This window comes from Xenopus laevis, chromosome 3S (genome assembly GCF_017654675.1).
Source record: "Xenopus laevis strain J_2021 chromosome 3S, Xenopus_laevis_v10.1, whole genome shotgun sequence".
Classification (NCBI taxonomy): Eukaryota; Metazoa; Chordata; class Amphibia; order Anura; family Pipidae; genus Xenopus; species Xenopus laevis.
In genome coordinates, this window is record NC_054376.1 from 26,181,966 (window position 1) to 26,206,030 (window position 24,065).

General features: G+C 41.4%; 1 protein-coding gene and 1 long non-coding RNA gene across 4 annotated transcripts; one reads left to right on the plus strand and one right to left on the minus strand.

Annotated features, from left to right (window-relative positions):
• Positions 1–2,258: 2,258 nt before the first annotated feature.
• On the minus strand, positions 2,259–18,768 carry stambp.S (STAM binding protein S homeolog). Of its 3 annotated transcripts, none has more exon segments than NM_001092317.2 (10): positions 2,259–3,424; positions 4,671–4,770; positions 5,621–5,733; positions 6,825–6,962; positions 7,495–7,619; positions 11,233–11,575; positions 12,783–12,878; positions 12,950–13,025; positions 15,370–15,596; positions 18,280–18,372. In NM_001092317.2, coding segments are annotated over 9 exon segments (1,251 nt in total). In that variant the 5' UTR covers positions 15,573–15,596; positions 18,280–18,372; the 3' UTR covers positions 2,259–3,367.
• On the plus strand, positions 18,419–21,864 carry LOC108712724. Its single transcript, XR_001935040.2, has 3 exons — positions 18,419–18,549; positions 20,181–20,339; positions 20,572–21,864. It is a non-coding gene; the product is annotated as an uncharacterized LOC108712724 (long non-coding RNA).
• Positions 21,865–24,065: the final 2,201 nt, after the last annotated feature.

The following is a 24,065-nucleotide window of genomic DNA, read 5'->3' on the forward strand; positions in this document are numbered from 1 at the left end:
GATATATTGAACTTGCTCACATTGGACTTTCCAACACCGGACCTTTTTCACTATTGAGAGAACAGATGTTCTTATTACATCATGTTAATTGTCAATTTTTGTATTTCGTTAACACTGTCAATTTTGTATGCAAATTTTCTAATTGATTTCCCTATATGTATTTTCCTCACCATGGGCCCGAAGTTTCCTCATGAGGCAACTTCGGAAAACAAAGCAATCCGAGTGCCACCCCACAGGCGATTTTTATTCTAGCCGACGGGAAGGCAGGGGAGGGAGTTTGGGGAGATTAGTCGCCCTGAAGAAGAGGTGATTTGTCGCTGGGCGACTAATCTCCCTGAATCGCAGAGTGTGTCTCTGTCCTAATTGGTGTAACTATGCCTTTAAACATTTTTAATGCCTTTAACTTGTGCCACTATACCTATAAAACACAGGGGAGTTTAGGATGCAGCATCCCCTGATGACGGTCACATGACCTGAAACGAGTACGGCGCTGCTACAGGGATTTACCCAGAGAGCAGGAATAAGCCTTACAACCCCCTCACTGCTTGCTGATAATATCAGTGAAAACTGTGATTACCCTTAGGGTAAGTCCACACAGGGCGTTTTAGGGAGATTTGGTTGTCTGGCGACTAATCGCCTTGTTTTTGCGGCGACCAATCTCCCCAAACGCCTAAGGGTGCAAGCAGGCTGGGACCCCCTACACAACCAACAGCTGATATAAATGGTTTACCTGCGGGACTTTGCATTATCACATGCCTATGGTTTAGTGGCACACTCACCTGTCTGACTTCACGGATGTGTTTATTCTCAATAAGGAGGGCACAGGTTTTCAGCAATGGTCATTCAAGATTTGTAGTATTCAGGCAGCTTTCCCTTAATGAAAAAGAGACACATCCAGAATAGAAGGAAACCCTGAAATTGAAGTATTTCAAGAACCCCATTGTGATGGTATATATATTTTGCACAATATTTGGAAAAATGTGCCGTGTGACTTCAAAAGGAATCCTCTTTTTTTGAGATAATATATATGTTTGGAAATGTTTATTTTCTAATCATTCCTTCAGCTATACACAAACGCCTTTTATGCCAGCTATTTTCCACTAAAGCTGGCCATAGATGTTGAGATTTTTATGCACCTTTCATTAGGATGGGATCCTGATATTAATATAGACCTTATGGTTGCCTTCTGTTCGGTTTCGACTCGGACAGCTCAATTGTTTTGACAGGCTGTCTTGGTCAAAACTGCCTGCCCAAATTAGGAAAACTGGGCAGGATTCCCTGAGATTAATGCAAGCCAATCATAAATCTCTACATCAAAGCTCCGCCACCACCTGTCCAGAGTTAGTGGCGGGGAAAGGTGGCAACCCTAATAATCCCCTCTGTGGTAGGACATCTCTGTAGGGTTAGATCACCTACCACACCAAATAAAGAATATATTCCGCTTTGTTCGTTTTAAAAATGTGGTGCACATGCACAATGGACACCTGTCGAGACTCACCCTCGATTGCTTGTCACAAGCTCGATCGTTTCAACGCTTTTGTGACAAAACGGCTGTTGGGGAGTGCGGCACAGGAATGGAAAAGGGCCCTTGTATGACTGACTTTGAAGCCAATTTGGCAGCCCACCTGGGGAACTCAGGTTGGTTTAGAAGAGACACAATATCAGTCATTGAACGAGTGGACTCGGCCAGCCAATTTAAGAACAATAGTTTTTTTTGTAACAGCTGTAAACAGCAAAATTAGGTTTGACAATAAATCTTTTTGGGAATTAGGCTTATTGTAACAAGCATTTGATCTATTATTCAGTATATAACCACTTTAATATACATTTATTTATGCTCATAAAAATATCTAGGTCAGCAAATACAGTCACCCCAAATCTCGCCATAGCTGACCTTCAAGCTGGGTTTTCACACATATCTAGGAGAACAAACGCCCCAATCCTCACTCTAACTGGTCTTCAGGCTGAGACCCCTCCCACCACTGTTCCAAGCCCCTCCCCAGAGCGGCCAGCCCCACTGTTCAGGAACCACCAAAGTTAAGGAGTCATTTGGGGTGAAAATTTACTTATCTTAAATATTATGAGGTAAAGGGATCCCTGATTAGAAATAATGTCCCAATGTAAAAACCTAAAAAGTTTTTTTTTTTATCTCACCAGTAATACGTGGGGTGTGGGTGCTCATGCCCCAGACCTACTGCTCAATGTGGAAGTATCCAACCAAAGAAAAATGGCAGGTACTCACAGATCCCACAAACAGGCTTGTAAAAGAACCGACAACTTTAATTAGGCCACAAAAATAAATAATTACATAGCCTTACGCGTTTCGTGCCAGTGGGCACTTAATCATAGGCTGTACCTGAACCTCAACAAAGGTTGGATCTCCTTGGAGGGCTTGAGCTGAAAAAGTCTGATAGACATCATGAAATCTATATTGCAGTGTTGAGGGTGCATTTGTCTTTAGTGAGACATTATTACAGACAGATGTTAGTGGTCCACCTTTCCGAAAAAAAGGTGTAAGTTATCACCAGAACCCATAGCAACCAACTATGCTATTCTCTGCTTCCAACAACTCAAGGTGAAAAGCAAGCATTTGCGCTAAGGAATGGTCTATGGGGGTTTCAAGAAGGCCCATCATTTCAATATGGGAAGTTTGTGGGTACATTTCACTTTCAGGAAGACCATATTACAGTCAGACTGTGTAATGACCACTGCAAAGGAATTTGTAATGTTTAATGCTAGGAGAATATATAGAGTTAACAAATTTCCTCTATCGTCAAAACGGCACAAGGTCATTTTCCCAACCTACCGCTGAGAAGCAGATCAAATAAATTAATGTATGTACAATTCCTTTTAGTAAAATAACATTTTCCATTTGAGGGGGTGAATAGAATAATTAAAGTGTGGATTAAAAATAGACTTTATCTGTGCTGGAATTTCTTTAAGGTAAAACAGTATTTCTATAGCCTAGGGTGCCATTTGCAGATTAATCTGACAGTATTTACACAAAGGGGTCCATCATCTCAAGTACTACAATGCGTCTGACAACTCCAAAATGGAGAACGCCCTCAACCGCTGTCTAGTGTTCAGCACATGTTAGTAACAGTCCAGATCAGATATGGTCGCTGACGGTGCACTGCAGATTTTCATACGCAGCAGAAAAGGGATGGAATCCATCTTTAACTGCACAGTAATAGTAGACTCCTTCCACTACTCAGACTGAGTCCTGTCCTAAAATCCACAGGAGAGGTGACACAGCCACAGGTGTGCACTGTTCTGTACAGATATGCATTCAGCTCTTCGCAGTTCGCTTCATGGCTCTCGGGGGTTAGGAGGATGGAGCGCAGAATTGGCACATTCCCTGCTGGAATTATCGTAGATCCATCACAGTGACATCCTGCTCGGTCACTGAAACATGGCTACTGGACTGTACAGGGGGAAAAGAAATGTGTGATTAAAGCAATGGTGACCGATACAGAGTGGCCAAAGGAAGAAAGAAAATCATTTCTCCCATGCCCTCAGCAGGACCCACTAAATGGCACAATTACGAGTAATCCAAAGCCCTGGCTTGACTTAGGGTAGAACTACATGGGCGACTTTGGCGTGTTTCCGGCGGATCCGACGCAATGCGCCAAAACGCAGGTGTCAAATCAGATGCAACGGAGAATAAGTTAAGCAATAGCAATGTGGGATGGTGTTGCAGCATTCATCGACACGACTGTCAGAGGCAGACTCAGACAGTCGTGTTGTATGAACGATGCAACAAGATCCGACATTTGTATTTTTTACCTTATTTTCCGTCGCATCCGATTTGATGCCTGCGTTTTGGTGCAGCGCGTTGGATTCGCCGGAAACGCACCGAAGTCGCCCATGTAGTTGTACCCTAAATGAGGAGTGCATCTGGGAGGCTAGACTGCTCCATGTTCCCATAGGGAATAAAAGGAAGCAGCCAGTTGAAGTTAAAAAGTTAACTTCCCCTTTAAAAGGTGCTACATAGTGTATCCACTGCAACTGCAGCTGGACTTGTATGCTTACAAAGATGATAATAAATAGACATCACTGTTGCCATTATAGTCTGGAGAGAATTTTTAGATTTGATTTACACACACACACGGTTGCCCTTTAAAAGCAACATTCAGTCTTTTATGTTTAAGCTCAAGTTAAGCATTCTTATTGGGTAGTCAGTCTACCAACACCAGCCATAGTCAGGTGATACCAGTGGTGGCCAATAAAAGGGCAATCATTGGGAGTTTTACTTTGAAAGCAGCAAGTAAGTTGCAGGTAAAACTTAGTCCCTGTGTAAAGTGTAAAATGTATAATGAAGTAATAGAATTCTTAATGAATCAGTTGAGTGTAGGACTGGCCAGACCAGGGATTACATTGATGTAGTTGGCCAGCTTAAATATATTGCAATATATGGACAAACAATCCCTGTTTTGTTTAAAGGGTAAGACATTTTTTGTAGCTTAAGGCACAAAATGTCTCAATGTCCTAAATATATTAATAATGGGTTGAGTGCAGAGGACTCTTGTATTTGTCTGTATGAATTTTGGAGTCCACCAACAGGAGCACTAGGGATGCACTTAACACCATTCTTTGATGGACGTTCTTGATTGTGGCACTACTGGATACCTTACACGTTTGACTAGAATGCCACTAATAAAAATACTCACAGAGAACAGAGGTGGGTCTTTGCAGTGGGGATGAAAACCTTTCTGCCGACATTCACCAATCTCCTTCATGCCGTAATCCGTCAGTTTAAAGAATCCTGTTCTGCAGAATGAACCCAACATCTTTATTATAGAGGAAAAGCGCTCAAGAGCATAAAAACCATCTTCAATAGAGCCCTTTAGTTTCTGGCAATTAATATTCCTACCAAGTGGATGATGGGACATGAAGTTTTTAGCCTCACCATTAAATCTATTCCAACAATTGCATTAAAAGGAGAACTAAAACTTAACTAAAGAAGTAGCTAGAAATGTTGTTCATTATGTTTTGAGCTTCTGTACCAGCCCAAGGCAACCACAGCCCTTTAGCAGTAAAGATCTGTGTCTCCAAAGATGCCGCAGTAGCTCCCCATCTTCTTTTCTGCTGATTCACTGCACATGCTCTGTGCTGCTGTCACTTACTGAGCTTAGGGATCCACTCACAATATACAGTACACATAGAATAGAAATGTCACAATATAAGGCGGATTAGTAATTAATACAGATAATTAATACATGGCAGCACAGAAACTAGTGCGATTAGCATCAGAATTTAATAATCAGCCCTGTAGCATCAGCTTATATTACAGACAAACCTAATTTTCTGCTTGATAATTAGCGACGGCCCCTAAGTTTAGCTTCTCAACAGCTAATCAGAGCCCACTGAGCATGCAAGTGTCGCACTTTCCAAGATGGTGACCCCCTGTGACAAGTTTGAAGTCCTGGATCATTGCTGCTATTGACAAGCTGAAACTTTAGGCTGATGCAATAAATTCAGTATATAAAATATGGCATTTTTAGCCATATTCATGTATAGGATTTAGTGGCAACCAACAGAAAAGTGATCCCCCCTATGAGAAATGGAGACCCAGAGACACACATGGGTTAATAACAGTGCCCAGAAAACACAAACATACTCCTGGAATTTGGGCGAGCAGACAATGGCGATGGATTCTGGAAGCATCATCTGGTAAGAGCAGTGAGTGTGAAGGTCCACGCTGGAGAGGAAAGCAGTTTGGGTGGGGTGGGTCTGCAAAGGGAGAAGACATACATTGCTCAGTCATTGTTACTTCATTCTGCTAAGGCTAACACTACTCATCCAGCACTACATCCCCATTTGTCTCCATACAAATACAAGGTCATTGGAATCTCCCCCCCCCCCCCCATTAGATGTATATTGATCATGCTACTCTCTACTATATACTTACTGGTGATCATCCCTATTAGCCACAGGTTTGGAATGGCCCTCTTTTAAACAAGCACTTATAATAATCAAAGCAGCTTTAAATACAAGGTTCCAGTGTACGGCCTGACCATGAGAAGCTGCTGCTTTGGACTTTTTTTCTTGAAGCTTCTAACAATCAAATTTATTGCTAAATCTTATTTTATTGAGCTGCATTCTCTGCAGCACCTAGACAAGTACATATAACACTCAGGGCTTGGTCTGTTAATCTTTTAACCAACAATAATCATTGTAGTTTTGGGAATGTCTGTTTCTCACACACAAGTATTGTGCAAATGCATTCAGGGATATTATGAATGTAACCTGTTTAATAAGAGCATTTCCCCATGTGTCTGCCTGTGCTGTATCAAGGTTATACAGCACCACACTTCAGGGCTCTTATTATACTGTAAATGACACATTCTAGATTCTTGCAGGTAAATGCCAGTAACACATTCGATTGCTGGCTCGAATCGAATATGCCTAAACTAACGCCTTATCTCCTTCCAGCCCCCTGATTCTTCTGTTGCTTACCTGTGTCAACCACCTAAACCACTTCAACCATGCTGCAGGAACGATGGTGGGCTTGGGGGTGGGACAAAGACCAAAAAGGGTCTTTGCTCTGTCCACCTGCTAGACATCACTAGAAATAAGAGGTGTCACATAGAAACAAATGTAAATTCTGCTATAAACTATATGGCTGTCACTTTGAAATGCAAAATCTGCTATTCCTCTACTCTATTGTCCGCTGCAACAAAACTTTCCCTTTAGCTGGTCACCCTACAGAATATACAAGAAATAAACACTGTCATTACTACACCTGTATGTTCCAGCACCCGCCATCGGTGTCAGTAATAGAAACGGAATCATGAAGAGTTAAAGAAAAAGTAATGCCATACGTGTATCCAGCCAAGTGTGATTAGTCCTTGTTGGTCCTGTATCAGGAACAAGTCCTCTTCGCTCTCGGTGTTGCAATAATCAGGGCCCCCTGACTGTTTGGGTACAATGACGTGTGTGATTGTGAATTCGTTCTGCAACTGGTATGAGAGGAAACAGAGCTACTGGTTAACTTTCCACAGGGTTCAAGGAATATTGCTGTACTCTTAAATAATAAAGGATTATGAATAAAAACATTGGCATAATTTGGCTACACCTACTTTGTAATTAGTAGTCGATTATTAAATGAAGTCCGAGAGAAGGATTTGTGGATATGTACAGTTATATTCAGAATGTAACCCTCACACTGGCTAATAGTAACTTATCTCTCCCCTTGGCCTTCGCCTTATAAATAAGGATACAAGATCAGGTTTCCAAAAATAAGGTGGGCCTGTTACAGAGATGAAACCCAGCAGCTGTCTTTATAAAGGAATGTAAGTCTAAATGTTTCCTATGGGTATAAAAGGAGGAGCCAATGATTAAGGAGTTGGAATGGGAGTAGTTAAATAACAAAGTTGCATCCCAGTATGATCACCAAATACAACACTGTGCATACAGCCAGCTAAAAGAAGGAAACAGTAGCCAAGTTTTGTGCAAGACGATAAAAAGCAGACAAAGTGCCAATGGTCCTACCAGTTTCCCGCAGAGAATGCCACAGGTCTCCACCCCTCTCTGCGTGTTATTCTCTGACAGGTGCAGGAACTTGAAACACACATCTCGCGGAATCTTTACATGGCGTAGCCCGTCACTGGTAGCACCTAAACACAAACATAATGCAATTACAGAGGTTCCTAATGCTAACATACATCCATTTCCCTTTTCCAGAATATACGTATATCCCAAGCTTCAGAGTCAGGTTCACCTCATTATTTAGGTACCTGGTTGCTGAAGTCGGGTACACCCATAAACCAGCAAGCAGGCTGGGTATTAATGCTTGACATAGTAAGTGTTACTTTTTCTTTAGGCCCTCTTCTGTCCATCTTCAGACTTGTCATTTAAACTACTGCCTTATTGCTAGTGGAAGAGGAACCCGAGCAACTATTTTATTCATGAAGTGCCATCGGCCCATTTTTACTTGCACAGGAGAGTGCTATGCCTTATACTCATAACACAGCTATATTGTTATAGCATATATATTGACATATTATAGGTACGGGATTAACTAAAATAAAATCAGTTATATTATAGGTCTGGGATTAACTAAAACATAATCAGACTAATGATCGTATGGGCAATGGCAGACAGGGTGTTTGGTCACCAGAGTCATTTCCAGTTTGGCGGCAGGGGACTAAATGCTCCAGATCAGCACCCTTATTTCTTTCTATGACAATCACCTAGAACCATGGGTAATGCCCTTAGGTCATTCTGAAGTGCGTCCGCTGTATTGTTGGGTACACCTGTGAATCGTTTAGATGCCTGTCCACTGAGATGGCAATACCAGCCAAAATCATTTTAATTCCTCCTTCTATTACCTGAAAAAAGAATTTCTAAAAGTATACCCAAGTACCGTATATACTCGTGTATAAGCCGACCCGTGTATAAGCCGAGGTACCTAATTTACCTAAGAAAACTGGAAAAATTTATTGACTCGTGTATAAGCCTAGGGGCTAATTGAAAATCAATCTGTACCTGCACCCACTGAATAACAATGAAAGGTAGGCCTGCCCACAGTTTAAAAAAAAAAAAATTGTAAGCACACCAGTCACAGTAAAATAACTTATAACTCAACCAGGGGCAGAGAGATGGAAAGATGCAGCAACTACATACGAGGCTCCTTCTGCGGCCCCAACAGTGTGCAGGACACATGTAAATGTTTACAGTCCGCAGCAAGAGCTTTGAAATTCCTCTGCTTATTTTGGTCACAAACTCTTCTAGGAGAATATGGCCTGGATGGGGGAAGGGGGTCCAATAATCCCATTATTATAAATAAGACCCTGTTTAGCAGTTGGTGCTGCCATGCTGGTTCCTGTAGGGAGAAGATAATCCATATAGAATACAGGGCTAGCAGTGGGTGCTGGGAAATAACACAACACTTTATACAAAAGGGCCCTGGTCCCCACACCCCATTTTGTGAGCCTATGAATATCAATGAAGTGAGGAGTTACTAATGACACACCCAGGTGCTGAAAGTAGGGGTTATTTTCTTTCAAATACCGTATATACTCCGTATATACGCCAATCCCTCACCGGATCCCTCACCTCCCTCTCCCATAGCGCATCAGGACTCTGTGACTGACTGTCACGATCGCCGCCCGGAGCAGGTCCAGGAGCTCCGGGCGAGCTCCTGGACCTGCTCCGGGCGGCGATCATGACAGTCAGTCACAGAGTCCTGATGCGCTATGGGAGAGGGAGGTGAGGGATCCGGTGAGGGATTGGCGTATATACGGAGTATATATGGGAGAGGGAGGTGAGGGATCCGGTGAGGGATTGGCGTATGACCCGCGTATAAGCCGAGGTCGAGTTTTTCAGCACATTTTGGGTGCTGAAAAACTCGGCTTATACGCGAGTATATACGGTAATCATAAGCACTAACCAAAATGTTTGGGGTCTGGGGTTTTCTGTATAAGGGGTCTTTTCCTAATTTGAATCAACAAGCTTGTTGAAGCATTAAATCTAAGGCCATATGGGGCCGAAAGCAGCCTTCTGAAATCCACAGGCTCATTTCAGCCCTTCACCGTGAGCAGTATCCTCTTCTTCTTTCGCATATGGAACTCTTGCTTTGGCTCCAGCAGGAACACACTCATTGGATTTTGGCGTGAAATGTAGACTCCGAAATCCGCAGAGTGTTTTCATGCCAAAGCCGACACAAGGGTTCTGGATGTGAAAAAAAGGAGGATACTGCTCGTGGTGAGGGGCTGAAATCAGCTTGGGGATTTCAGCAGGCTGACTGACCCTAGCCTAAATAATCACAATGGGATTGCTTTAGCTCCAATAAGGATTCATTAGATCTTTGTTGGGATCACGTGCAAGGTGCTGTTTTACTATTAAAGAGAAAAAGGAAAGAACATTTTAAAAATGTGAATTATTTGCTTAAAAAGGAGTCTATGGGGCAAATTCACTAAGATCCAAAGTTGCACCAGCGACAGCTGCGCCACACTTTGCCAGGCGTAGTTTCGCCAGTGCTACGCAAATTCACTAAAATGCGAAGGTGCACTCAGGGAGGCGAACGGTAGCGAAGTTGCGCTACCTTTACTATGTCAGGCAAATCGAAGTTATGATAGCGATGCCTAATTTGCATACGGCGCAAAGTTAAAATATAATGGACTGCAGTAACTACATTACACTACACAAGCCCAGGAAACCTTTAGAAAATAAAATAAAGGTGTTCTATTGCCCTACACATGTGCCCACTGTATCGTTGAGTTGCCATATGTTAGGAAATGTAGGGGGGGGAAGGAGAGTACCCCCAAAAAAATTTACGCTATTTTTCATACTATCACCATTAAAAAGTAAAAGACGCCAGCGTTTTTTGGGACTTAGAAAAAATGTTAACTATTTTTGGACAAACTCCTATCTATTGTATTGAACTTCACCTGGTCTGACCTGGCGAAGTAAAGTCTGGCACAAGAGGTAACGTTCAGTAAAATGCACAAGTTAGTGAATTAGCATAGTTACGTCCCTTTCGACTGGCGTAAGGAAGAAGCGCTAGAGTAGGTCCACTTCGCTAGCGAATTTACGCCAGCACCCGTTAGTAAATCGGCGAAGTATCGAAATGACATCATGCTGGCGAATTTGCGCTAGCGTTGGCTGCTTCGCGCTTTAGCAAATTTGCCCCTATGGGAGATGGCATTCCTGTAATTCAGAGCTTTCTGGATAATGACTTTCTAAATATCAGATCCTATAACTGTACTACGCAGAGGTGTTAGGGTAATGCCACACAGAATTAAACAGAACATTGTACTTGTCAACTGATTGCAATAGAACTAGAAAGGGGCAGCTTGCCACCCGGCCACCAAGCTAGAAATCGGTCAAGTAACAAAACACCCTGAATTGCCCCATTACCATTAGAGGTAACCACAACATACAATTATGAACCAGAGAAATATTTAGTATTCTATAGTCTGTGCCCTATTCATTAATGGTGGACAATGAGGGATAAACAATATGTAAGTATACTAAAGAGAACATATAGTGGGAGATCCTTTTACACTTAACATACTCTCCTAATACACCTACTCTTCACATAGCAGGATATAGTGGGAGATACTCTTCTAATACGCCCACTCTTCACATTGCAGTCAGTACTACACATCCCAAAGTAAGTTCCAACTAAGCTGTATATGAATGTTATGTTTCTTGCACCACTGACACAATTACTGGTTCAGTCATCTCTCTGGATACAGGGTCTCCAGGATGAAAACAGTTACTTACCACTACTGTTATTGCCATAAGAGGATGGCTTCAAAGATCTGTCTACAGCAGGTGTTTGTGGCTGTACAGTTCCATATGAAGGGAGCAGAGGAGTGACAGGGGGCTCATTCACCCCAGATATGAGAGGGCCCCCGAGTGACTCGGGTTCAGAGTCATCTTTAGAAAACTGATGTAAGATTCTGAGTCGCTCAGCCTCCATCTCCTTTCTGCGGATCATTTCCTCAAAGGCCTGAAACTGTTCCTGCTGTTCCTGTTGCTGCTTCATAAGAGCCACTCGTTGCTTTTCTGCATCAAGTTGCTGCTGCAGAGCTTGGCGGCGAGCACGCTCTTCCTCCTCCTTCCTCTGATCAGAACACAAGAACAACATATGGTCAAAGTTTATCAGTAAAGTATAATGTTAGGGTTAACAGCATACAGGGCATTCTACCCACACAGAAAACAGAGTATGAAAAATGCCCCCGTCCATCTGTCATCAATCTGAATACTAATAAAGGAAGATCCTTATTGAATATACACAAAGAAGTGATGGGCAGACCTCACCAGCAAAACACCCTGCGTGCATTCAGTAAGGCACATTATACTCAGTATATTTAGGAGGGGCAACAGGGGCACTTTGATCATTGCTGTGCTATACTGGAGGGCAATGATGAACAAAATGCCTGTGTGCCATTAGCCTTGGAATATTGTGTATACACTAGAATTAGGATTTGCATTAAAGGAACAGTTCAGTGCAAAATCAAGAACTGCCTGAATAGATAGCCCATGCAAAATAAAACATGTTTCTAATATAGTTAGTTAGCCAAAAATGTAATGTATAAAGGCTGGAGTGACTGGGTGTCTTACAAAACAGAACACTACTTCCTTCTTTTCAGCTCTCTAACTCTGAGTTAGTCAGCGACTTTAAGGGGGGCCACATGGTACATATCTGTTCAGTGAGTTTGCAATTGATCCTCAGCATTCAGCTCAGATTTAAAAGCAACAGTTATGACCGTTGTGCCCCCCCCCTCAAGTCACTGATTGGTTACTGCCTGGTAACCAATCAGTGAAAACCAAGAGAGCTGCAAACCAGGAAGTAGTGTTCTGGCTCTTATATTTGCCATCCAGTCACTCCATCCTTTATACATTACATTTTTGGCTAACTAACTATTATAGAAACATTTTTTATTTTGCACAGCCTATTTACCCAGTTTTTATTTTCATACTGAACAATTCCTTTAATACATATTGAAAATGTTCTTCAGTGAAGCTTTTTTTTTTTTCCAAGCAGGATCTGCCATATTTGCTGCATAATGAAATCTCATTACATGATTCACAAGACAATGGCAGTGTCATGGGCTTTCAGCCATAGGAGTAAATTTGATTGAAATTGCCCTGCATGGTCCAACTCTGCGCTATCCAATAAATCATAAATATATGATCACCCAGATTCATGCTGAGACGGCTGAACAGTTAGAATAATAGCAGCCCATCTACATTAGTAAAAGTATGGTCACATTTAACAAAATACCAAGAAATAACCAAACTGATTGTTTAACCGATGTGTATTTCACCTTTTTCTCCGAGTATTCTTCATATTCTTTTTTGTATCTTTTATGAAGTTCTTTCTTCAGCTCCTCTGCCTTGGGAAACGCAACTTCCTTCAGTTTCTTGAAGACAGAGTAAAAGTGAGCGCGATGGTGAAACAAGCAGGGACCCTGTCCCCCAATCAGGGTCTTACCTTTAGGGTCTCTTTCTTCTCAGGTGCATTGGCTGTTTTGTAATCCCGATGTCTGGGAAGCTTCTCTATGAAGAGCCTAAGGAAAGAGCCAGTCAGTGCGTCCAGTCTTTTCTCTTGTTATCACATTATAACACATATGAGAATGAAACTTCCTATCAAACCCAGAGGTCATGTGATATGTTAACACTGACCTATAACACATATACAGAAGCATCCAGATTGTGCTGGTCCTGACTTCAGCCTATGGGTCTCCATGTGTGCAGAGCACGTTATAGGGTGGTTGTCTTATTTACTGTAGGACTGGATACAAGTCCAAAAAGCACTCACCACTCTGCCTACCCGTAAGGTCTAAGTTCAGACTGTATGAGTAGTGTTGTAATAATTCTGCAGAGAAAAGAACCGGGCTTTCTATAAAATGCCTCCAGCAAGTGGCCAAATAATCCCTACCCCCTGCCGGCTTGGAAGCCACTGGATCTGATGTTCTTCTGGTTAGGAAAGATTTGAGAAAGGTTTCTAATTTTCCTAAGCAGAAGAACATAAGATCAGCCTCTCTTTCTTTCTTTCTCCTGACAACTTCTTTGACTACTTGGTGGTCAGAAAATCACCAGCAGGTGGTGCTGCTGTAATAAAATTAATGTTAACAGTACATGTATCCTTTAATATCTTGGAATTAAAACAAAGTAAATAATGAATGTACAATACAAAAGTTCTTAGGATAGCACTCATCAATTTTACATTCATTTTTTTAAAGGTTTACTTATCCTTTAATACTTGCCTTGACCAGGCAGTAAGTTCAGTGCTCTCTGAAACTATAGCGGCTCAATGTTGCCTCTGTTAAATCATATGTGCTTATCCCACACACGTGGGCCTCTGCACGCATTTCACTAAGCAGTTTGCATTGGGAGCAGTTATGGTAGAATTCTGGAAAATAATGGTAAATGAGCCTTTGTTTCTCTATTAAAAAACATTTAAATACATTTAAATGTTTGTGCGAGAATAATAAATATTTACATACGGTCAGCACATGACAGATCTCTTTTGGTGTACAAATAACATGTAAATGGTCTGCATTCAAAAACAAACAAATATCTGATTGCTTATCGCTCTGGGAATATACTTAGTGCTTCAAGCCAGTCATCCCGATTCTTAACTGTAATTGATATTAATAATAGTTTCAGTAGGTTTGGCTTCTCTTAAGGTGCTACAGGTATGGGACCTGTTATCCAGAATGCTCGAGACTTGGGGTTTTTCCGGATAACGGATCTTTCCGTAATTTGGATCCTCATACCTTAAGTCTACTAGAAAATCATGTAAACATTAAATAAACCCAACAGGCTGGTTTTGCTTCCAATAAGGATTAATAATATCTTAGTTTGGATCATGTACAAGCTACTGTTTTATTACAGAGAAAAAGGAAATTGTTTTTAAAAAATTGGATTATTTCATTATTATGGAGTCTATGGGAGACGGCCTTTCTGTAATTCAGAGCTTTCTGGGTTACGGGTTTCCGGATAATGGATCCCATACCTACAGTTATAATTTTGCCATAAAAGGATTTGCCTGATGCTTTTACATGACTTTTCTTTCACAAATGTTCCTCTACGAGGGGGCTGCCATATTTGTGCAGCAGGAGGTCGATAGCATTCGAAATGCTTCCAAACACTTTTTTCAGTTCAGTTGATTTCAAATTGTTCCCCAGAAATAAAGATTTTTTTTTTTCAATTACTTTCCATTATTTATTTTTTTACTGTTTTTCCAAAATCTAAGTTTAAAGTTTAATGTCCCTGTCTCTGGTGTTTGAGTCTGGCAGCTCAGTAATTCAGGCACAGACTCTAAATTTTGCAACATTTAGTTTAATTTCTCAGGATTATTAGCAACTATTGTATCAGTTCTAACAGCTGCCTGTAATGAAATCCAGGGATTCTGCTCAGAAGGGACAAAGATAAGAAATGTATTAACTAAATGCATCAATTTAGATCAGTTTACAGGGTCGGCGACCCCCCCTCCCAGAGCTGCTTTAGAAGGTGAAAAATTACACTTTCACTTACCGTACTAATATATTAATATTAGAAAAACAGTCACACGATAGAAAATAGAAAATATTTGGGAAAAGTCTTTACTTCGGGTCAACTATCTAAAAACAACTAGTTGTTTGAAGGGGAACACCACCTTTAACTGACAGGTTGAGACAGGACAGTCAGGTTGGCAAAACAGTCAGGTTTAGGAACTTTAAGTAACAATTACTACCAAAAGAAAAAATGATCATCATAAAATGATCAACAGGACCGTTAGGTAACTTCTAATGTAGATAAGAACGACCAATGCCAGTACGTTTCCTGAAAAAGCCCCAATGTTTATCCAATCTCAGCCCAGATTAGATGCCACAATGATAAAACGTGTGCCAAAAATGGGGATCTTACGTGATATATTTGTTGTACAAGATAAAGGCGTTTTCTGTGCTGCCCTCCCCGGCGTACACATTGGCCATTCGGATCATTTCCACTCCAGACCTGTAGTAGCGCTTGGGAGGAATGTCGTCATTCACCTCTACCGATGTCCCCTTCAGCACCAGAGCTCGGATCCTCTCTTCAGGGGGCAGGCTGGCATCACTGTGTTCTGGCATGGTGCATATAAAGACCACCCGTATCTACAAAGAGACATTTGTTTTAAATCAACATATTTAACTGTGCACAGTGCAGTCATAACAAGCTGCTGGCCCCCAGATCATTTTGCTGCATAGAGTACATGTTTACATGTATACAGCGTGGAGGGTTAGCGCCTGATTTAGGGTGAAGACACACAGAGCTACTAGCAGCAGCTACTTGTCATGGCTACAAAATAGACAATAGTGATAATTGGCTTTGAGGAACAGTAACACCAAAAAATTGAAAGTGTTTTATAGGAATGAAAATATCATGTAGTGTTGCCCTGCACTGGTACAACTGATGTGTTTGCTTCAGAAACACTACTATAGTTCATATAAATAAGCTGCTGTGTAGCAATGGGGGAAATTGAAACAGGTTAAATAGTGGATAACAGATAACACCATTATGTTCTACAGAGCTTATCTGCTGTGTAACCTGAGCCTTTTCTCCTTTGAATGGCTGCCCCCATGGCTACACAGCAGCTTATTTATATAAACTATAAATGAGTTTCTGAAGCAAACACATCAGTTTTACCAGTGCAGGGCAACACTGCATTATAAATTTATTACTTTAAAACACTTTCATTTTTGTTACTGTTCCTTTAAGACACTACAAGCGTTTTAGCAGAGGCAATTCTCAATACAGGTATAGGATCCATTATCCGGATACCCGTTATCCAGAAAGCTCCAAATTATGGAAAGTCCATCTCCCATAGACTCCATTTCATCCAAATAATGCAATTTTTTTTTTAATAATTACCATTTTCTCTATAATAATAATAATTAAATGGTCTCATACCTGTATTGTCTATGTCAGTGTATTTTGTATGCACAAAAAGAGTAATCCAAGAGCTGCATGACAAATGATCAACCCATTTTGCAGGGTACTGTAGAAACCTATCCAGTCAAACATTAATAACCAATCATAATTAAAGGGGTGCACACAAATTATTAGGGATGAACCGAATCCAGGATTGGGTTTGAGATTTGGCATTTTTCAGCAGGATTCGGCCGAATCCTTGTTAACGGCTGAACTGAATCTGAATCCTAATTTGCATATGTAAATGAGTGGCAGGGAGGGAATCCATGTGATTTTTCATCAAATACAAGGAAGTAAAAACATTTTTTCCACTTTTTCCCCCCTGCATATTGCACATGCAAATTCGTATTCAGTTCAGTATTCGGCCAAATCTTTCACTAAGGATTTGGGGATTCAGCCGAAACCAAAATAGTGGATTTGGTGCAACCCTACAAATATTACTTGTACCTCCATGGCTAAGAGGAATTCAGTGCAGCCTGAGGCAGACATCCAATTTATGACTGATAAGCTGATCAACTGGTGTGACTAATGAAACTCAGACAGGCTCACTGCCATTGGTTGCTTCTAACGTCCCAGAGCAAGTCATAGGCTGCAATTCTAATGTGCTGGTTGGATCATCCACGTTATTGGTTGCAATGAAGATCCACTTTGTGGCTGACACACAGTCACACTGCAGGCTGCACCGGTTTCTATTCAGCCATTTAGGACATCAATGCTCCTCTGTAAAGATAAACTAATGTTAAATGAACAACTGCATAAGTGTCTACAGGATCCTGTTCACTGGGTTACTGGATGAAACATTAGCTTTGCACCATCTCCATCACTGGGTGGCTCTGTGCAGAATCAGCTGATTCACTGTATTGCTTTACACTTACACACCCATCAAACCCCATCCTTTCCTTGTTCAGAGTTTTAGGAGACACCCTTTATTTGCCACATCACTGCTAAACACCTCCCGCCCCACTGCTCTGTTACTGCTCAGCTTTACTTTCAGCACCTAGCGGTTGGCAAGTAGGAATGACCTCCTCCCCGACCACTGTACTTTATAAGGAAAAGGGGCCACAAATTACCAGTGTTCTAGTGGTGTGGTGGGGGGGGCAGGCTTCAGCATGTTGGTACGATGTGGTGCTGAGCTAACGGCACATCCATGGCTTCCATATCAGTCACCTGTTTATTCAAGCTTGTGGGACAGTTAAATCATCTTGCACAGGACACTGTGTCCCCAGCAACATCACAGCAATAAGCTGCAGCCCCTGACCAGTCGGAACCCTGGTAAAACATGGCAGTTGCATCCTACTAAAATATCTTTGCTGCAAGCACGGAGCCAGTTGTAAATGCATGCTGCTGGTCTCAGCTAGATCTGTAGCCAATCGGTGTCCTGGTGCCGTCGTCAACTCCCAGCATCCCTCCACAGGCAAGGGTTTAGTTAGACACTGTACTTCATAAGCAGAGGCACTCTAGCGGATAACTCTACCTGTTGGCGAGATACTGGGAAAGGTGGAGCGAATTTCTGAATACACTGGAGGTTGGGCTGTGACAGGTATGGAATTACTAGAGATTATGTGCCGATGAGAAGGTAAGGATCCCAGGGACTACGTACTACTGTGAGTGAAGGAATATTGGGGCTGTGTAGCAACGTGCCCACACATATACTGCGGATTATCTGACAATGTGCATGCAATAAAACAGAGTTATGTGCCAATAAGAAATACCCTCGGATCCACCGTTTCACTCCCTGCAACCCTCACCTTTTCATTCCACTCCCAGCAACCCTTGCCTTTTCCTTCCACTCCCAGCAACCCTCGCCTTTTCCTTCCACTCCCAGCAACTCTCAACTCCACCATTCCAACTCCCAGCAACCCTCACCTGTTGAAAAGCCTTCCTTGTGGAGAGCTGCACCTGTGTGGCATTTATACCAGGTGGCTGCCCAGTTCTACATTGAGTTCTCCTGCTTCCTGCTCTGGACGGACCACAGAAGCTCCATAAAGGCTTTCAGGAAGTGCTGATGTCTCAGCCAGGCACTCCCCTGTGTAACAATGTGCCCCGCCCACATCTTGCTCACATGGCTGTGACTTCACTATTCCCTTAAAGCGATACACCGCGGCTTAATAAAGAAAAGGCAAAAGGGAGCACGAGGTGTGTATGCAGAATTGTCGAGATTTAAAAGATATGAGTGCAGAGAGCTAGCCAGTCTTAAACAAAGTGGGAAGAGTTTACCATGGGTTTACAATGCGAACAATCAGCTGCTTTATTCCCTCTACAGGTAGTCCTTTAAATCACTCCATTCTACGCACTACCGGCTCATTACAGCAGCCACAAGCTTTCGCATGCATCACGTGACGGATGATTTCACTCCGCCAAGCTTTGAACTTAAACTCACGTGACACAGACGTGAGACGGGCAAGAGCCGCCATATTTAGTGAGGCTGGGAATTTTATCCGAATACTTTTTATTCTGACGTGAAAAAGAGGCAGGCGAGCAGACACGCCCCTGATCTGACGAAACCACGCCCATGCTCTCAATATGTAAATACCACAATGTTATGTGTGGTCCCTGTCTCACACTCAGTGTATTTTTGTGCCCACATGTATGTTGCCCTCGCTCTTTTGTACCTGACTTCGAATGAGCAGCTCATTGGCTGGATGTGGGCTTCCCTCACGTGATTCTCAGGCTGTATCTGGAGCCCTGTACTTTAACTGCTTGTTTGCTATTAAACTCATTCGAGATTGATATTCTGACACAATTTGCAATTGTCTTCACTTTTTATTTTAAGTATTTTTTTTAAATGATTTAGCTATTACTCTAGCAACCGGGCATTAGTTTGAATGAGAGACTGGTATGAAAATAGGAGAGTGGCCAGATAGAAATATAAGTGATATAAAGTAGCAATAACAATACATTTGTAGCCTTACAGAGCATTTGTTTATTTAGATGGGGTCAGTGACCCTCCAATTTGAAAGCTGGAAGAAGAAGGCAAATAATGAAAAAAAAACTAATATCAATTGCAAAGTTGCCATTCTTTAAGGCAGGGGAAAGCCGGACTGGGGTGAGTGAGTGGAAAGCTGAGTCTGAAGAGTGGCTTTGCCGAGGCCATGCTGGAGACCAACGTTCAGATCTTCCCTCAGATCAAGGACAAGATGAGAGCCCCGGTGTTACTGGGAAAAAAGAGAATAAAAGGGAATTGAGTCAGTTTATGGAACAGCAACGTAAAGGGGAAGATTTCCCAAATCAAATAGCAATTACAGGGGAGAGTCAAAGAAAGGCCAAAAGGTTCTGTCCGGAGCTACACAGATGGGCACTTTTTTAGCATGCTCAAGTCAGGAGCAGGAAACAGTGATAAGATACAAAATGAAGGGGTCAACACAATACACATTGGGGGCTCGTTTGTCAACAAAGTGAATAGCTTTGTGCAGGCAGAATAATGAAAGACAACATTTGAGTGGTTGCAATAAATAAGCCCCAGTGGATGAACAGTATGCCATGTCTCTCAGGTCTAACTGGGGATGGTTGTTACAATGCAAGTTAATTCTGAGAGCTTAGTGCCACAAAGTGTGATGATGTCAGTAGGGCAAATGACCTTATGGATGACCACTAGTGAGTGTTTCCAGTGGCTAGTCTATAAATATACATTTGTATTTGAATACTAAATACTGATACTGATGCTCTGCTTTGTGAGTGAAGAATGATGATATGTATTTATTCCCTAAAGTTAGGTAACTTTGGACCATTGTGTGCAGTGGTTTATGCATGAATTTGTGTCTTTGCAGATTGATTGCTACACCAGCGGCTCGCCTGTCACCAGCCAACACTAACTGGTTGCCCCAAGGGGTGAGTTTTATGGGACACACCACAATATTGCCAGGATGCTGTCTGATACTGCGGCAGCAATGAGAGCTAAAACACCCATAAACAACTGTATCTTACAGGTCAGTGACAGAGGGAGTGGGACATGTCGTATGTAAGGAATAAGGCTTTAACAATGGTCTGCATTCCTCTCAAATTTGTATTCTCTACAAAGTCATACACTGTTCAGTAGGTGTTGCGTACAGGACTTTTGGGGTTATATATTCATCTTGCCTCTTATTCTCATATCTAAACATGTTTTTGCAGTTGAGCTGACACACTGGTTTGTGGCTGACAATGTATTCTGTCTTCCAGGTCAGAATATTCTGTGTGGGTTTGCGAATGCTTTGACCGGAGGAATGATCTGTAAATCTGAAATTTTAGGGTGCAATCTCTATTTTGACCTGCAGCGACTCCGATGGAAATACAAGAGAAGTCCAAAAAGTTGGAGTAGCCTCCGTCGATAGAGATGTGTCTGAAGAGAAAAGAACGAGTCCAAAGGAGGCCATGAGAGGAGGGCTGGAGGAAAGAAGGATGGAAAAGAAGGGATTTTGAGGATGATGTCATGTGGAAACTGTATATTTTGAGGATGATGTAAGATGGAGACTGTATATTTTGAGGATGATGTCTGTTGGAGACTGTACATTTTGAGGATGATGTCAGTTGGAGACTTTATATTTTGAAGATGATGTCAGATGGAGACTGTATATTTTGAAGATGATGTCAGATGGAGACTGTATATTTTGAAGATGATGTCAGATGGAGACTGTATATTTTGAAGATGATGTCAGATGGAGACTGTATATTTTGAGGATGATGACATGTGGAAACTATATATTTTGAGGATGATGTCAGATGGAGACTGTATATTTTGAGGATGATGTCAGATGGAGACTGTATATTTTGAGGACAATGTCAGATGGAGACTGTATATTTTGAAGATGATGTCAGATGGAGACTGTATATTTTGAGGATGATGTCATGTGGAAACTATATATTTTGAGGATGATGTCAGATGGAGACTGTATATTTTGAAGATGATGTCAGATGGAGACTGTATATTTTGAAGATGATGTCAGATGGAGACTGTATATTTTGAGGATGATGTCATGTGGAAACTATATATTTTGAGGATGATGTCAGATGGAGACTGTATATTTTGAAGATGATGTCAGATGGAGACTGTATATTTTGAGGATGATGTCATGTGGAAACTATATATTTTGAGGATGATGTCAGATGGAGACTGTATATTTTGAGGATGATGTCAGATGGAGACTGTATATTTTGAAGATGATGTCAGATGGAGACTGTATATTTTGAGGATGATGTCATGTGGAAACTATATATTTTGAGGATGATGTCAGATGGAGACTGTATATTTTGAGGATGATGTCAGATGGAGACTGTATATTTTGAAGATGATGTCAGATGGAGACTGTATATTTTGAGGATGATGTCATGTGGAAACTATATATTTTGAGGATGATGTCAGATGGAGACTGTATATTTTGAGGATGATTTCAGATGGAGACTGTATATTTTGAGGATGATGTCAGATGGAGACTGTATATTTTGAGGATGTGAGGATGATGTCATATGGGCACTGTATATTTGAGGAGATGTCCGTGATGTATTTTGAGGATGATGTCAGATGGAGACTGTATATTTTGAGACTGTATATTTTGAGGACGATGTCAGATGGAGACTGTATATTTTGAGGACGATGTCAGATGGAGACTGTATATTTTGAGGATGATGTCAGATGGAGACTGTATATTTTGAGGATGATGTCAGATGGAGACTGTATACTTTGAGGATGATGTCAGACGGAGACTGTATATTTTGAGGATGATGTCAGATTGAGATTGTATATTTTGAGGATGATGTCAGATGGAGACTGTATATTTTGAAGATGATGTCAGATGGAGACTGTATATTTTGAGGATGATGTCATGTGGAAACTATATATTTTGAGGATGATGTCAGATGGAGACTGTATATTTTGAGGATGATTTCAGATGGAGACTGTATATTTTGAGGATGATGTCAGATGGAGACTGTATATTTTGAGGATGTGAGGATGATGTCATATGGGCACTGTATATTTTGAGGATGATGTCAGATGGAGACTGTATATTTTGAGGATGATGTCAGATGGAGACTGTATATTTTGAGGACGATGTCAGATGGAGACTGTATATTTTGAGGATGATGTCAGATGGAGACTGTATATTTTGAGGATGATGTCAGATGGAGACTGTATATTTTGAGGATGATGTCAGATGGAGACTGTATACTTTGAGGATGATGTCAGACGGAGACTGTATATTTTGAGGATGATGTCAGATTGAGATTGTATATTTTGAGGAAGATGTCAGATGGAGATGACATACTGGACAGTCTACTTTACATGAATAACAATTATGAAATGAACATTTATCTCTAATGTAGATTCAAAGTCATTAATAAACATCTGTTTCAGTGGCTTTAAACCACTGGACTTTTCTATTTCTCAGTCGACTTCTGTTGTCTTTCCCTCCCAGGAATGTTTATTTACATTTGTACCCTGTGACATTAGGTACAACCCCCAGTGGTGCCAGGTATGATGGGAGTTTAGCTTTTAAACAGTTTTAGGCCACAGGTTGGATGTTCTGCTTTATCCGTGCTTACTTGAAATATAGAATTGGGGTCAGCTATTACAGGGGCACAGTGATGACATTTTCACAGATGGTGCTGCTGAGCCACCACAGCTTTGCCATGATGTAGTTGAGAGGCTGTTTTTTAGATAAAGCACCATGCCAATATACCATCACAACACTACAAAGTCAGGTATAGCAATATAAAATAATATCCTGACATTTCTCAGAAGATACAAGCACTTTTCGTAGGGTTCCCTTTTGCTGGGCAAGGCAGAATAATCCTTTGTGCATCAAACAGACATTAAGCAGGTGGCAACACACTGTTTGGGGCTCCGTAGAATGTGCTAAGTGGATCTGAATAGGACTAGAAGACTCTCTATCTAGGGAACTAGTATATAGCAAGTGCTCAAAGAGGAGGAGGGTTAGCAGGGGCTGCATTGTGCAACTACTAGCAGAGCCAGGCCTTGCCTCTTGGGCCCTACTGTGTTCAGAACACTGTGTAGTGCAATTACATGGTGATTTCATTCCATTACCTTCTGGGATCTCAGCATGTAGGTGACAAGGGTAGAATCCCTTATGGCCAAACACAGGTTTGTACAGCACTGAATGCACAATTAGTTAGTATATATACAATATATATATATATAGAGAGAGAGAGAGAGTTAGTATAGTATAGTATATAAATAAAGATATGCATAATATGGGCCTGGGTGTCTTAGTCAAACCTCTCAACATTTGAAAGATGGAAATACAGTCCAAATTACCCTAGCAACCATGCATTGATCTGTAATATGAATAGGAAAACGAATAATAAAAAGTAGCAATAACAATAAATTTGAAGCCTTATAGAGCATTTGTTTTTTAGATGGGGTCAGTGAACCCCATTTGAAAGCTGGAAAGATTCAGAAGAAGAAGGTAAAACTATAAACAAGAAAAAAATGAAGACCAATTAAAAAGTTGCCATACAATAACATACTAAAAGTTAACATAAAGGTAAACCATGCCTTTAAGCTGTGTCTCAGGTCTCCCAAAAGACTTGCTTATCTTAAAAGGTTACAATTGTATCTTTGCTTATCTTAAATTGTTACAAATGTACAGTATATAGTGCAGGTGCTGAGTATTCTGGGCTCTCTGCCAAAAAGCCTCTTGTTTAATTTTCATGTAAGT